The 16,521-nt window shown below is 49.4% G+C and overlaps 1 protein-coding gene across 2 annotated transcripts in view; it reads left to right on the top strand.

Moving 5' to 3' along the window:
* The first annotated feature begins 501 nt into the window (after positions 1 to 501).
* NOL7 (nucleolar protein 7) overlaps positions 502 to 16,521 on the top strand; it is a 44,395-nt gene continuing 28,375 nt past the window's right edge. Inside the window, exons 1-3 of one of the 2 annotated variants that reach the window (XM_029590683.1) lie at positions 502 to 823; positions 7,039 to 7,099; positions 11,480 to 11,538. In XM_029590683.1, the coding sequence (XP_029446543.1) occupies positions 663 to 823; positions 7,039 to 7,099; positions 11,480 to 11,538 (281 nt within the window). In that variant the 5' untranslated portion in view covers positions 502 to 662. The remainder of the gene's footprint in view (positions 824 to 7,038; positions 7,100 to 11,479; positions 11,539 to 16,521) is intronic. The other variant, XM_029590682.1, reaches the window with a different exon arrangement.

Consider the following 16,521-nt stretch of genomic DNA (forward strand, 5'->3'; position numbering starts at 1 on the left):
TGTAGTTTACTATTCTTTCCTTCTGTAGTATCTCAATCAATTTTTCTACCATAGAGGAAAGGCTAACCAGCCTGCCCTTTCCAACCTCTTCTATGTTCTTACTTGTAAGAATTATTTCTCCCAAACACCCACCAACTTTCACCCACGTTGGAACAATCCCAAAAGCATGACTGTGTACGTTCCCTGTTTCTTGTGAAATATAAAAATATTATATGTCTCTTGCCTGGAATACGCAATCGCGCCTTACACTTTAAAAGGGTTCCCTCCCTCGCATTCACGAAACATGCTACCAAAATAACACGTAAACTATATATACTAGCAACAGAAAATCTCTCTCCCGTAGTCTCTTGCGCTGCCTGAAGGAAAGAAGACACGTATCCTTGCACTGAAGCCAGGACGTCCTGCTAGAGAGCTCGCTCCGCCCCCCCCCCGTTACTTAACTAGCAGGACCTTTGCGGGGAGAGACAGAGCGCTGAAGTGAGCAAAGTAAGCGAAGGGGGCGGCACGTGCTACATCAGCCGCCGGCGCTTTGCGATGACGTCACACCTCGCCGCTCCGCGAGCATTACCGGAAGTGCTGAGGCAGCGGTGGCAGGCGGAAGTTGCTGCTGGTCGCTGTTTGATCCTTCCGTGTCAGATAGAGGTGAGAGGTCAGACAGCAGCATGGCGGCCCGGAGACGGGCGACGGTAGCAACAGCGGCAGAGGAGCCGCGGGGCGCGGACAGTGGGGAAGAGGACGAAGAGGCCCCAGAGGAACTCAGCTTCCGAAAGGCTAAGGATGAGGCGACGGAGCAGAGGAGATGGGCGGCGGAATCGGCGCAGAGGTGGGAAAACATGTGTTCACCCTGTACTCTCTTTTCCACGATCCCACGGCCTGTAGTCCCATATATTGTTTTAGTCCCGTGTTTATTGCCCCGACTCGGCGGGGCGTGGTAGTAGTTGAACCCCGAGCACAGAGAGCGAAGGATTTGATGGGATTAGCTCACTCCTTCGGCCCACTCGCAAGCCTGTTTTTTGTCTTGCACGCTGGGAGCTACTGGGCTGATTGCAGTAAGAAGAGTAACATTTGTGTGTCCTGAAAACTTGCTTCGATGTTTACTGAAGAGGATGTTGGGGAGGTACCCGTAATGGAGAAGGTTTTCATGGGTAATGATCCAGATGGACTGAATCAAATCACGGTGAACCTAGAAGATGTGTTAGGCCTGATTGACAAACTGAAGAGAAGTAAATCACCTGGACCGGATGGTATACACCCCAGGGTTCTGAAGGAACTAAAAAATGAAATTTCAGACCTATTAGTAAAAATTTGTAACCTATCATTAAAATCATCCATTGTACCTGAAGACTGGAGGATAGCAAATGTAACCCCAATATTTAAAAAGGGCTCCAGGGGCGATCCGGGAAACTACAGACCGGTTAGCCTGACTTCAGTGCCAGGAAAAATAGTGGAAAGTGTTCTAAACATTAAAATCACAGAACATATAGAAAGACATGGTTTAATGGAACAAAGTCAGCATGGCTTTACCCAGGGCAAGTCTTGCCTCACAAATCTGCTTCACTTTTTTGAAGGAGTTAATAAACATGTGGATAAAGGTGAACCGGTAGATATAGTATACTTGGATTTTCAGAAGGCGTTTGACAAAGTTCCTCATGAGAGGCTTCTAGGAAAAGTAAAAAGTCATGGGATAGGTGGCGATGTCCTTTCATGGATTGCAAACTGGCTAAAAGACAGGAAACAGAGAGTAGGATTGAATGGGCAATTTTCTCAGTGGAAGGGAGTGGACAGTGGAGTGCCTCAAGGATCTGTATTGGGACCCTTACTGTTCAATATATTTATAAATGATCTGGAAAGAAATACGACGAGTGAGATAATCAAATTTGCAGATGACACAAAATTGTTTAGAGTAGTTAAATCACAAGCAGATTGTGATAAATTGCAGGAAGACCTTGTGAGACTGGAAAATTGGGCATCCAAATGGCAGATGAAATTTAATGTGGATAAGTGCAAGGTGATGCATATAGGGAAAAATAACCCATGCTATAATTACACAATGTTGGGTTCCATATTAGGTGCTACAACCCAAGAAAGAGATCTAGGTGTCATAGTGGATAACACATTGAAATCGTCGGTTCAGTGTGCTGCGGCAGTCAAAAAAGCAAACAGAATGTTGGGAATTATTAGAAAAGGAATGATGAATAAAACGGAAAATGTCATAATGCCTCTGTACCGCTCTATGGTGAGACCGCACCTTGAATACTGTGTACAATTCTAGTCGCCGCATCTCAAAAAAGATATAATTGCGATGGAGAAGGTACAGAGAAGGGCTACCAAAATGATAAGGGGAATGGAACAACTCCCCTATGAGGAAAGACTAAAGAGGTTAGGACTTTTCAGCTTGGAGAAGAGACGACTGAGGGGGGATATGATAGAGGTGTTTAAAATCATGAGAGGTCTAGAACGGGTAGATGTGAATCGGTTATTTACTCTTTCGGATAGTAGAAAGACTAGGGGACACTCCATGAAGTTAGCATGGGGCACATTTAAAACTAATCGGAGAAAGTTCTTTTTTACTCAACGCACAATTAAACTCTGGAATTTGTTGCCAGAGAATGTGGTTCGTGCAGTTAGTATAGCTGTGTTTAAAAAAGGACTGGATAAGTTCTTGGAGGAGAAGTCCATTACCTGCTATTAAGTTCACTTAGAGAATAGCCACTGCCATTAGCAATAGTTACATGGAATAGACTTAGTTTTTGGGTACTTGCCAGGTTCTTATGGCCTGGATTGGCCACTGTTGGAAACAGGATGCTGGGCTTGATGGACCCTTGGTCTGACCCAGTATGGCATTTTCTTATGTTCTTATGTTCTTAACTGTAAGTTGTTTAACTACTTTGGACCCTATTCATTAAAGTTGTTCTCCCACGCTTTGTCTTTGGGATGTCTCTGATGACTCCTACCCTTTATGTAAACTGGATTGAATCTGAGTTGGGGAGAGGGCGAGCAGGGGCAGTATATAAGATGTTTTGGTCTTTTTTGGGTTTGGGGTAAGTGATTACCAGTGATGGCTCCAGAAATGTTTGTATGGGAGGATATAAAGGGGGCATAGTGAATTTCAGCCGATTCAGTATGGTGCGCTCGGCCGAGCGCAACTTTAGCCCCGGTTTGGCTGCGCGTTTTCGATGCGCTATTTTTACCCCTTATACTGAGCCGATACAGTAAGGAGCGGTAGGAAGAGCTGCGTTAGTGCCGGGCGCACCCATGTTTGCCGCACGCACAGTCCTGCTCACCTACCGCTCGATACTGTATTTAAATAGCTTGCAAATGCAAGCAGCGTCCAAGAAGCGTCTGTGACGCGTTAGGCCCGCGCAACCCATTTTACTGTATAGGCCCTTAATACAGCGCCTATACAGTATCCTGGGTGCGCTGGTACCTGTCACTTCAAATATCATTTCAAATGGCGTGACATCACCCGCCCGTCCATGTGCTTCATTGGCTGGAGCGCCCAAATTGACGGGCGCTCAAGCCAATGTAAGCACATGGACGGGTGGGCGTGCGTCATGCACGCCCGTCCATGTGCTTTCATTGGCTTGAGCGCCCAAATTGACGGGCGCTCAAGCCAATGAAAGTACGCTTCACTCCGCTCGCACCGTGACTGGAGAGGGCACAGAACAGTGGGCTTTTACCTGACTTCACAATCTTCAGATGAGGGCTGAGCCAGGAGAACCGGGACCTGCGCGGGGGGGGACCGCTGCAAGCCACTTTCGCCGCCGGCTGCCCCCTCCGGAGGACGGCAGAGAAGGGAAGGGGCTGAATGCAACAAAAAGTAAGTTGGTAACATGTCAAGTCGCTTCGGGAGGAGGGGATTTTAGGTTTTTAGGTTTCCTTTTGGGGGAAAGTTTGCCGTCTACCCTTACCCCTGCCTCTAACGCAGGGGTAGGGGTAGGCGGTAAATTAGCAGGTTAAACATGCGGCAAAACGGCAGGGTAAAAAAGCGATAGTCGGGGCGCGCGTTACTGTATGGGAGGGAATAGCTAATTCGATTGTTTACATGTAATATACATGCCGCGGGCGGAAGGGGTTACCCGGTGACTTAAAGAGGCGGTAAGAGTAGGTTAAAGGGGATAGTGTATTGCGGGTTGGACTAACGCGGCCGAAAAGTGAGTAGAAAGCGGGTTAGGAGCAGGGTAACCACGGCCGCACTTTACTGTATTGACCTGATTGTAAGAGGTAATAGCACTTCGAAAATGCACAGCCAACCCCCCTGAAACTAATAGCGCTGGCAACATGCAAATGCATGTTGATGGGCCTATTAGTTATTCCCAAGGGATACAGAAAGTAAAATGTGCAGCGAAGCCACACATTTTACTTTCAGAAATTAATGCCTGCCCAAAGGCAGAAGTTAATTTCGGCTGGCACAGGGAAAGTGTACAGAAAAGCAGAAAAAAACTGCTTTTCTGTACACCCTCCGACTTAATATCATAGCGATATTAAGTCGGAGGTCCCAAAATAAAAAAAAAATTAAAAATCTGCCCGCGGGTTGGAAGACGGATGCTCAATTTTGCTGGCGTCCGTTTTCCGAACCCATGGCTGTCAGCGGGTTCGAGAACAGACGCCGGCAAAATTGAGGGTCGGCTGTCAAACCTGCTGACAGCCGCCGCTTCTGTCAAAAAGGAGGCGCTAGGGACGTGCTAATGTCCCTAGCGCCTCCTTTTACTGTGGGCCCAAATTTGCATATCTTTATTTACTGAATCGCACGCCCAGGAGAGTGGCTTGGGCGCACGTCGGGAGAGCAGGCGCTCGCCGGCTCTCCTGTGCGTCTTACTGTATCGGTGTGGGCAAGCACCTCTTCTTCCAGCCAAAGTGGTCCAGCCACACTTTGGAGTGGGGTTGGTAATCCCTGGTGGTCAACTTAGTGCACTTACCCATTAATTATTTATTTATTTATTTATTTATTTATTTATTTATTTATTTATTATAATTTATATACCGGAGGTTCAACAAATTAATCGAAGTAAGCAAATAGTGTATGATATTGAACCGTTAATAAACATGCAGTTAATAAGTCAATAAATAAAATGGAAAAAATGAAGTCAATATGAGTATATGTAGTAAGTATGTAGTCAGCATGCATATGTAAATTTCTGATTGAATAAAGGAAGAAAATAATAGATCTGAATAAATCATTGTGGGCTAGAAAAGACTTTTCTTCGTGTTCTTGGCTCTAGGGGAAAGCTTGTTTGAACAGCCAAGTCTTAAGTTTCTTTTTAAATGAAGTGTGGCATGGTTCCAAACGGAGGTCTGGAGGGAGCGAGTTCTGGAGGGGAGCGAGTTCCAAAGTGAAGGGCCCGCTGAGGATAATGCACGTTTCCTCAGAACGGATTTCGCCAGTTGTGTGATTAGTCTGTTCTGATAGGCGCTTCTGGTTGGTTTCACGGATGTGTGTAGTTGAATTTGAAATGTTAAATTGAGAGGTGCGATGTTGTGTAAGGCCTTATGTATCATCATTAAAGACTTGAACTGGATCCTGTCCACGCAGAAGTATGGTCATCACAAAATTGGAGATGTAACAGCCACTGTGTACCTGGTTAGGACACAGCACTACCCCTCCTGTAGCCCCTGAAGCAGGCACGGAGGTGCCGAAACATGGCCCATGTCGGGCTAGCAGACGCGTACCCGTGAGAAGAAGTTGAGACTGATGCCTTGATAAGTATATACACATCAGTAGCGGGTCGCCTCAGAAAACGGGGAGTAAAGGGGTTTTTTAAGAAAATAACTGAAGCAGCAGAAAATTGAAAGAAAAAAATGGTTTCACAGAAATTGGGATAATAAAGAATAATAGACGGGGCGAAAGATAAGGGCACCCACCAATGGGTTGTCCTTTAATAAAGCCACCGTACATAAGCAACACCAGAGCACAAGTGTTCCCTTGGATTGGTGTATGTTGAAGAATTAATTGCATCAGTAGCATGGGATCTTCTTGGTGTTTGGGTACTTGCCAGGTTCTTATGGCCTGGTTTGGCCTTTGTTGGAAACAGGATGCTGGGCTTGATGGACCCTTGGTCTGACCCAGCATGCCAGTTTCTTATGTTCTCTCTAGTACTGCCTGCCCTTCCTCTTCTGGTGATCAAGTTACCCAACAGGAGTTTATTTTGTACCATGTGGCATACACTGGGGGGGCGGATTTTAAAAGCCCTGCTCGCGTAAATCCGCCCGGATTTACGCGAGCAGGGCCTTGCGCGCCGGTGCGCCTATGTTTCATAGGCCTACCGGCGCGCGCAGAGCCCCGGGACTCGCGTAAGTCCCGGGGTTTTTCGAGGGGGGCGTGTTGGGGGCGTGTCGGATCGGCGCTGCGTTTTGGGGGTGGGATGTGGCGTTTTGGGGGCGGGCCCGGGGGCGTAGTTTCGGCCCGGGGTGGTCCGGGGGCGTGGCCGCACCCTCCGGAACCGCCCCCAGGTTGCGTCTCGGCGCGCTAGCGGCCCGCTGGCGCGCGGGGATTTACTTCTCCCTCAGGGAGGCGTAAATCCCCCGACAAAGGTAGGGGGGGTCTAGATAGGGCCGGGGGGGTGGGTTGGATAGAGGAAGGGAGGGGAGGGCGAAAGCGAGTTCCCTCCGAGGCCGCTCCGATTTCGGAGCGGCCTTGGAGGGAACGGTGGCAGGCTGCGCGGCTCGGTGCGCGCCGGCTACACAACATCTGCAGCCTTGTGCGTGCCAATCCTGGATTTTAGCTGATACGCGCGGCTACGCGCGTATCTACTAAAATCAAGCGTACTTTTGTTGGCGCCTGGTGCGCCAACAAAAGTACGCGAAGGCGCACTTTCTTAAAATCTACCCCTGGATGCATAATAGACTTGGTTATTGTTATTGGGAAAGGCCCGAAGAGGCTTCATTCCACAGGTTGCATAATACTCATGGTGTCTGCAGCATGCTTCTCTGTGCAGCTGTAGTGGGAATGAAAGGAATTTTCTGTATAGGAATAAAGCTTTCTAGAACCATTTCAGTAATCTGTAATATAACTTATGTTTTAAATTCTTTTTTTTAAAGAGAGAAAGCTTTACTGAAAGAGAAGAGACGGCACCGAACAGAACTTTTCAAAGAGCAAAAGGTAATTGGGGGGTGGGGGGGGGGGGGGGGAGCACTGCTGTAAGGAAAACCCACATGCTTCTGGGAGAAGGCATCCGTCCCCACCCCTTATTAACCTAGAATTCGTATAAGCTATTGCTAATTGCCCTTCCCTGTTTTGCTAGTAGCTTTGTGACCACAACTTATGTAAAACTGTGGGGTGTTAGTAGCTTAGGCTCTCAAAAGCTTTCTCCATTCATAATTGGAGCAAATTAAAAAAAAAAGACAGAAAACACAACTATTGATTTCTTTGGCTAGAATTTTATTCTCCAAGGGCTTTGTGCCTCTGAGTGTCGGTCAGTAATTCTGTACAGGTACTAGCCCCATGACCAACTAACATCTTAGAACATAAGGTATTCCCTGTTGAGTCAGACCAAAGATCTGTGCAGTCCAGCATCCTCCTGTCTTCGACAGTGGCCAAATACTTGCCAGAACTCAAAGAGCAGATCTGATCCTTGTTGCTTACTCCCAAAGATGAGCAGTGGCTTTCCTAAAACTACCTGGCTAATAGCTTCTGGACTTTTCCTCTGGGAATCTGTCCAGACTCCTTTTAAACTCAGCTGTGATAGATGCCTTGCCCATGTCCTCCCAACAACAAATTATGTGATAATATTTTTTTCTCTCAAAACAACATTCTTGATTTGTTTTAAACCTGCTGCTTGTTAGCTTCATGGGGTGTCCTCTGGTCTTAGTACTATTCGATGATCCACACATAATCAGGTTGCCATGTTTTACATAAACAAGCAAGGAGTCTTGGGTTCCTTAGTCCTGTGCAAAGAGGAAACTCTGACTATGGGATTGGGCAACCAGGTGTTTGATCACACTTCAAGTGACCTTCTTGCCTGGTATAGCGACTGTACAAGCGGACAAACTTAGCAGAGTATTTCATCTACACGAATGGGAACTGGACAGCGACATCATACATGGATCTCCTTGCAACAAAAGACAACTGAAAACTGCAAAGATTTTGTTCTCTTCTACCCAAGGAGAGAGTTGCAAGACGCGTTTCTCCTATTGTCAACAGGTCTTTTGTACGCCTTTCCACCAATTCCACTCATCACACAAAATCTACAGAAGTGCATATAGGATAGGGCGAACAAGTTGTGCGTGTCACTGTTCATAGCACCAGCTTGGCCGACCCAGCCATGGTATGCATGTATCATACAACTCTCAATTTAACCACCAAGACTCTTGGAGAATTGCCCAAATCTGTTCCCTCAGGATGCTCTTCCACCCATCCTCCCCTTTCTCTGCCTACCGGCATGGAGGTTAAGCACCAAGCCTTAGTGTTGTTACTATTCCCAACACATACAGGATGTTGTCCTCTCGTCACGGAAGCCTTCCACTCGCTGCAACTATTCCTTCAAATGGAAATGTTACTCTGACTGGTGTAAATCACAGTTGGTTGGCCCTTTTGACATCTCTCCTGAGCTCTTCCTCTAATACTTATGTTATCTGTCCTGAACAGATCTGCAGACTTGGTCAGTAAGAGTTCATCTAAATGCTGTTGCAGTTTATCGCCACAGAATTGGAAATCTTTCCATCGCAACACACCCATTGATTGCTTGCTTCACCTGTGACCAGTACAAAAACCATGGCACATCAACATAGTCCTGACGGCCCTAAGGGAGACCCGTTTGAACCCATGCAAACGGTTCCTCTGAAGTATCTAACATGGAAGGTTCTACTCCTTGTAGCAGCCACCTCTGCAAGGAGAGTAAGTGAACTACAGGTCTTAGTGCACTCGCCCCCCCCCCCCCCCACCCCAGATATCTACAATTCTCTATGATAAAGTTGTGCTACGACCATATACCAGATTCTTACTGAAGGCGGTAACTGCATATTATCTCAATGAAACAATCTCCCTGCCTACTTTCTTTCCGACGCCATATAAGAACAAAAGAGAAAAGAAACTGCACACTTTAGATTGCAAATGGACCCTTGCTTATTATAAAGAGAGGATGCAAGATCATAAACGGCATCAACAATTGTTCATCTCCTATGACCCTAATAAACCAGGAGTTGCAGTAACCAAGAGAGCTCCATCCAATTGGATAACAAGTTGTATCCGATATCGTTATGTGAAGCCCTCCCTATCACGATCTGGGACGGTCAAAGCTCATAAAGTACGATCCATAGCATCATCTTTAGCGCATGTGAAAAATGTGCCCATTGCTGATATTTGAAAAGCCACAACCTGGCCATCAGTTGACACTTTCACAGCTCACCTGGACCAGTTGATGGCATTAGACGGTGCAGTGGGCAAAGTGGTGTTGAGTTCCGTAGGGGAGTACTAGAGACTGCCACTCAGCTAGATGGGTTGCCAAAAAAAAAAAAGAGGGAAACAGAAGAAAAAGACAAAACATATGCTCAGGAACAGGCTATCCTACAGTGGGTAATAGCAGCTTGGGACTCCCCAAGACAGCGTGACTAATTCAGCCTGCTTATCAACAGGGAAAAAAAGCAAGTTTGCTTATCGTAAATGGTATTTTCCATAGATACGATAAATTAGTCACGCGTACCGGCCTGTCTGCCTCCCTCCCTCTCTGGCCACCTTTATGCAATCCACAATCTCTGATGATAACTGAGGATTCTAGATTTGGGCAATCAGGTGGGAACAGTCACGCATGAGCAGAGCATCACAGCTCTGCTACTTTGAGAAGGCTCCGTCCTGTGCGCCATCGGGTGATGTCACCCAAGACAGCATGGCTAATTCATCCTGCTGTCTACGGAAAATGTTTACAGGAAGCAAACTTGCTTTTTATTGCCACTTTAGCACTTTACTTGCCCATATCTCAGTGCTTTGTGGTGGTCATGTCAGTTGAGTACCCCTGACCCCAAACTGCCCATGCTAAAGCTCCAAAGGGAGCCTCCCACTTGTCCCTGGCCCTGTAGAGTCAGTTTTAGGAATCTAGTGATTCATCCAACTTTATATTTTATCATAACATATTGTGCCACATATTACCTAAGTTCCGGTCTGAGGTGGTTTTGGATTTCCATCTCAGTCAATTGTCCTTCCATCGTTTTTCCCAAGGCCCCATCTCCATAAAGGTGAAAAGGCTTTTCATTCTTGAGAGGAAGAAGGTGGCAGCTTTCTTCCAGAGTGGACCGAAAACCCATAAAGTCTGCTCTGTGGTAGTGCTTCCCTGAGGAGGGCTTTAGTGGGAGGAAGTGTTATAGTCCGGCATTACGCAACAGCGACACCTAGTGGCTACATATTGGGTGCCTGATTTCAGGATTCCATTGGGAGTCCTGGTGCATGGCCCCAGCCAGGGACTATCGCTGTGCTGACTAGAGTAGAGTTTGGAGGGAATATAAAACAGGGGGCGAAATCCCTGAGTAGTGCAAATGAAGACTCGTGGCTCTGGGGCCCAACTCTGGTTCCATCTGAGTTGGAAACCCAAAAGAGTATGAGGAAACTGCCGGCTCTTCAGCTCCAGCTCTTCACTCTCCAGCTTTTGACCCTAATAGACCTGGCAATATGGTACCAAAACACATTTATTTCTAATTGAATAATAGATTGCATTTCTTCCTGTTATACCTAGGTTGGTCTAATTAGAGAGAAGCTTGTCGAGGCCTGTAATATTAGAGGCCAACTCCATCCTTCCTAGGACTCATTTTATAATTTTGGGTTGTCTTCCTTGTGGAAAGAGAAAAAAAATACATATTCCTTCCTTTTGGTGGTTCTTGTGGCTAGTTTCCCTGTTTTGAACACCAGCCTTAGTGAAGGAATCCCATGCGTATGACTCTGTGAACTTGTTTATCTTCAGAGAGAGTGAAGTTGCTCACCTGTAAAGGGCATTCTCTGTGGATAGAAGTTCATCAGTCACACACAACTTCCTCTTGCCCTTAGACATTGCTTCCCCCCATTTGAAGCAGCTGTGGAACTATTGAGCATGAGCAGTGGAAGGCTTTTGTCTTTTCCAGAAAGTTTTGTGTTTGGCTCTGAGCATGGTCACATGATCCATGAGTCTGTGACTAGAAAGCTGCTGTTGCAGGTAAACAACTTGGCTTTATGTCTACAATGAAAATCTTTTTTCACCTTGAAAAAACATTTACTATTACCCCTGCAATTAATCTTTGCTTGTGACTAACTGTAGCTCTTTTTCCCTGAGGAGTGGAAGCTCCTCGGCACACATTCCCACTCTGACCTTGTTGGCCTCCCACCCTTCTAACTGAGAGCAGAATCTGGCTCTTTGGATGGGAGAAGAGCAGATTCTGGGTACTTGCTTGCTTACTCCTCCTGCTGATCTCGCTGCACAGTCAGGTTTGTGTAATGAAGATATGGAAAAGGGGACTTGACTATAGATTGTGCAATGTCTTGAATACTGCTAATCTAATTTCAGCAATTTTTATCCCCTAGAAAAGAAAGTTATTACCAAATAATGTTCTGGAAGAGATCACCTCCACACCTCAGTCCAGGTAAATAATGCTTCCTGCTGACAGGAGGCACTCTAATTCTCATCATGCTTCACATTTCTCATTACTTGCTTGATTTTTTTTTTTTTTTTTTCCAGTTTGGTGATGTCTTTTCTAGGTAATTTATGCTAAGGTCAGAAATGTGGCTAAAGAAAAGAACTCTGTGTGTGTTCTCAAGCAACCATCATACTTGGCCACAGTGAGCTGTGGCTTATATATGCAAGCTCGTATAGCTACTGGGCTTGACTAATCATAGGTTGCTGAGAAGTTGGAAATGCTGACACTGTGTGCAAAGCAACTACTGTGTGAGCACTTATCTGATTCCACGTTTGACAAGATGGTATATGTAATCCTGAAGTACTGCTCCAACACTGCGGTGTTTCGGAGTATTGGACTCCTTCCTCAGGGACCCTCCAGGTAGAAATATACTTATGGTTCTATGTGGAAACAAAGACAGTTCTTAATTATGCCTACAAGGCTAAGAGTAACAATAGTGCAATATCAGGCTAGTAGGAGAAGACTTACGAAGCCTGTAGGTTGCAGTCATTCTAAATGCTTGTGAAACATCGCTAAAAATGCAAAATGTAAAAAAGAATTCAAAGTCCAGAGTTTCTTATAATGCATGCCAACAGAAGCCAGAAAAAACGGATTGCCTCGTAAAAAAATGTGTACTTACGTGCACTCTAAACTGGTGCAGCCTCACGGCGATTGTACTGCTTAATGACAGGGGCAATGCTGGGAGAAAATGCCGAAACACCGCAGTGTTGGAGCAGTATTCTTTGTTTGTGGATTTTTGGCTACCACTGAGTCCTTTATATTACTAAGGTCAGAAATGTGACAGCTTTTTTTCTGTGGCATAGTTGTTTCAGGGATGCATGCTTAGACTGGGTCCCAAAATCAGTGCAGTAGTGTCATTTAAGAAACACATTTCCCTGTACGTACCCGGATCAGTCCAGACACCTGGGTTGTGACTCCGCACCAGCAGGTGGAGACAGAGTAAAACTTGTCGGGCTCCCTACATATAGTAAGGTGCCACCCACAGCCCCTCAGTCTTTCTCTGTCTCCAGCAGATGGGGCAGGTCCACCCACAGTCTCTGGGATCCCTGGGGTTGGAGTTAGCTAGTCAGGGATAGATAGAAAAAAAAAAAAAAGAGGATAGCTCAGATTCCTTTTTTATTTTAATTAAAAAAAAAAAACAAAAAAAAACCTGAGATAAAATTAGAACAGGAAGATTTTTCTTTCAGGAAGCTCCCGTTGGAGGTGTCTCCCAGGGGGGTTGCCAGATCCTGAGGGGATCATCCTCCCCTGGTAGAGGCCGCTGCTGGGGTCGAGGACCCGGCCCCTCTGGCAGCAGCGTCGGGGGTGACACCGGGGAGCCCGGTTCACTCACCCCCGGTGGAGCCCGGAGGCCTTCAGCACCTTGGTCAGCGAACAAAGTAAAAAAAAAAAAAAAAAAAGTTTTTTTTTTCTTTATTTCTGCGCCTGCTCTCTCTCTCTCCCGCGCGACAGTTCTTTTCGTTCGGGGGGGGGGGGGGGCGGTTTTTGGTGAGGCGGCGTATCTGTTTTTTTCCTTGCTCGGCCGAGATGCCCGTCGGGTCCGCCTGCCGCGCGTGCGGGTCCGCGCGCACGCGAGTCTCGCGGGACGGGATGTGCTCTAGTTGCCTCGCCGGAGGCGAGGGACCGTCCGGGGGTGATCGGGGGGGTCGGACCCGGGCGTCCCGTTCGCCGCCGCGCGTTCTTCCAGCCGAGGCGGGGGGGCCGGATCTGTTCCCGCTTAGCGCGGGAACGGTGGCCATTTTGTCTTCGGTCCACGAGGCAACCAGGAGAGCCATGGAACATGGCGCCCAGCCTCCTCCTCTCTCTCCCCAGCCTCGGGCCTCAGGGGGGGCGCCTCGGGGTGCCTCCGATGCGGCTGATTGGGGCTCGGAGGAGGGGCCCTCGGACTCGGAAGAGTCCTTTTCGGAAGATTTTAATTTTTTATTAAAAAAACTGGCGAAGTATCAGAGGACGCGGCGCAGGCACGGGAAGGTGCCAGGGGATGAAGGAGGATGCTCTCGCTCCCGGAAGAGGTCGGCCGCCCTAGAGACGTGTCGGTGCCCCCGAAGGACAAGAGACCGGCGCGAGGCGTGCCCCAGGACGCAGAATCGGAGTCCACTACCTCGGAGGAGGAACGGTCGGTCTCGGGGGCGCCTGGAGGGCCTGAGGGGCCCGATGATCAGGGTCCAGCGCAGCCGGGTGCGGGCAAGGGCGCGCTGATGGGGGATGGAGATGACCCCAAGGTTGTCCGCCTCTTTAAGAGGGAGGAGCTTTCCCCTCTCATTCCAGCGATCCTCGACGAAATTGGGGTGGAGGCCCCGCCGGTGGAAACCCGTCAAGGGCCTAAGATGGATCCGGTGCTTCTGGGGCTCGCGGGCCCTATGGTGGCGTTTCCTTTCCATTTCTCTGCGTCCGACATTCTTTTCCGAGAATGGGACACCCCGGAGCTGGGCCTCAAGGTGAGTAAGGCCATGGATAAGCTATATCCTCTGCCGGAGGATGCTTTGGAGCTGCTGCGGCTTCCTCGCGTGGATGCCGCTGTGTCGGCAGTCACCAAGAGGTCGACCATCCCCGTCACAGGCGCTACGGCGCTGCGGGATGTCCAGGATCGGAAGCTGGAGGTACAGCTCAAGAAAGTTTTTGAGGTGTCAGCCCTGGGGGTCAGGGCGGCCATTTGCAGCAATTTTGCGTTACGGGCTGGTCTCCACTGGGCCCAGACCTTACAGGCGAATGCGGGTCTCTCAGAAGGGGAGGCTTCTCAGGCGGATCTTCTGGAGGCGGTAATCGCTTACAGCGCTGATGCCATGCACGATTTACTGCGGACCTCGGCCAGGGCTATGGTGTCTGCGGTATCAGCGCGCCGTCTTCTTTGGCTCCGTAACTGGGCGGCGGACGGTACTTCTAAGGCTCATCTAGGCGCCTTGCCCTTTAAGGGGAAGTTGCTCTTTGGGAAGCAGCTGGATGATATCATGCAGTTCCTGAGTGAGAACAAGGCTTTTAAGCTACCGGAGGACAGGCCACGGCCTAGGCCCAATTTCTCTACACGGAACCGTTTTCGAACTAACCGTCGCCAGAGGCCACAGAGGTCAGCTGGGGCGGGTCAGTCCTTCCGAGGGGGCGCTGTCAGATCCTCCACCTGGTCTCAGTCCTTTCGGGGGAAGAGATTCAACAGGTCAGGTGGACCCTCGGCGGGATCGGGGGCCAAGTCGGCCCAATGATACGCGATCGGTTCGTTTCTCGTCGGTGGCTCCAGAGGCCGTTCCACTTGTGGGAGCGTGCCTCGAACGTTTCTATGAGGAATGGACCAAAATCACTTCGGACCAGTGGGTGTTAGACGTGATAAGACACGGTTATGCGTTAGATTTTGCACGTCTCCCCTGGAGCAAGTTTCTCGTTTCTCCCTGCAAGGCCATAGCCAAAAGGGCGGCCGTATGGGCAACCCTCCAGCGCCTGGCGGCTCTGGGCGCCATTACTCCTGTTCCGCCGACGCAACGGGGCATGGGAAGGTACTCCATTTATTTCGTGGTCCCAAAGAAGGACGGGGCGTATCGTCCGATCCTCGACCTAAAGGGGGTCAATCGGTGCCTTCGTGTTCCCCGTTTCAAGATGGAAACGATTCGCTCGGTAGTGGCTGCGGTTCATCCGGGCGAGTTCCTGGCGTCCCTGGATTTGACAGAGGCGTATCTCCACATAGGGATTCAGCCAGCCTATCACCAGTACTTGAGATTTTGCATCCTGGGCAAGCATTTTCAGTTCAGGGCTCTTCCCTTCGGTCTGGCCACGGCGCCACGCACCTTCACCAAGGTTATGGTGGTGGTGGCTGCTCAGCTCCGACGGGAAGGGCTCTTTGTTCACCCTCACCTGGACGATTGGCTCATTCGGGCCAAATCCGAGATCGAGTGTCGGCAAGCGATTTCCAGGGTCCTGCAGCTCTTGCGGTCGCTTGGTTGGGTGGTCAATCTAGCCAAGAGTCATCTTCAGCCCACCCAGAGGTTGGAATATCTGGGGGCATTGTTCGACACCGAGAAAGCCACGGTATCCCTGACTCAGGACAGGGTCCTCAAGCTCCAGGGACAGGTGAGGCGCTTGTTAGCCCTGCGATGCCCTTTGGCCCGCGATTACCTGATGGTCTTGGGTTCCATGGCGTCGACACTCGCCTTGGTACCCTGGGCTTTCGCTCATCTGCGACCGTTACAATCAGCGTTACTTTCCCGCTGGAAGCCGGTATCGGAGGAGTTCCTGCGTCCGCTGCCTCTCACAGACCGCGCCAGGGCCAGCCTGCAGTGGTGGCTCTGCCCCAACCATCTGACGTGCGGGGTTTCTCTGATCCTGCCCAACTGGACGGTGGTCACGACGGATGCCAGTCTCTCGGGTTGGGGAGCGGTCTGTTGTCAGACCGGCAATCGCAGTGGTCCATCAATCGGTTGGAAACCAAGGCGGTGGCGCTGGCGTTACAAGCTTTTCTGCCGTGGATACGGGGTCAGGCGGTACGAGTCCTGTCGGACAACGCGACCACAGTAGCCTACATCAACCGTCAAGGTGGGACAAGGAGTCAACAAGTGGCGGAGGAAGCGAGTCAGTTGATGTGCTGGGCGGAACGGCACCTCAGCAGCATTGCGGCGTCACACATCGCCGGCGTCGACAACGTCCAAGCGGACTTCCTCAGCCGGCATCGGCTGGATCCAGGAGAGTGGGAGCTACCGGAGGTAGCGTATCGTCTCATCTGTGCCAGGTGGGGTCAGCCACGTCTGGATCTGATGGCCACCGCGCAAAACGCAAAGGCTCCGAGGTTCTTCAGCCGTCGGAGGGAGCGGGGCGCGGAAGGAGTCGATGCACTCGTGCTTCCTTGGCCCACGGACATGTTGATTTACGTGTTTCCCCCGTGGCCTCTGATAGGCAAGGTGCTACGGCGAATCGAGTTGCATCCGGCAGAGGTGATATTGGTGGCGC

Source organism: Rhinatrema bivittatum, chromosome 2 (assembly GCF_901001135.1).
Source record: "Rhinatrema bivittatum chromosome 2, aRhiBiv1.1, whole genome shotgun sequence".
Taxonomy (NCBI): domain Eukaryota; kingdom Metazoa; phylum Chordata; class Amphibia; order Gymnophiona; family Rhinatrematidae; genus Rhinatrema; species Rhinatrema bivittatum.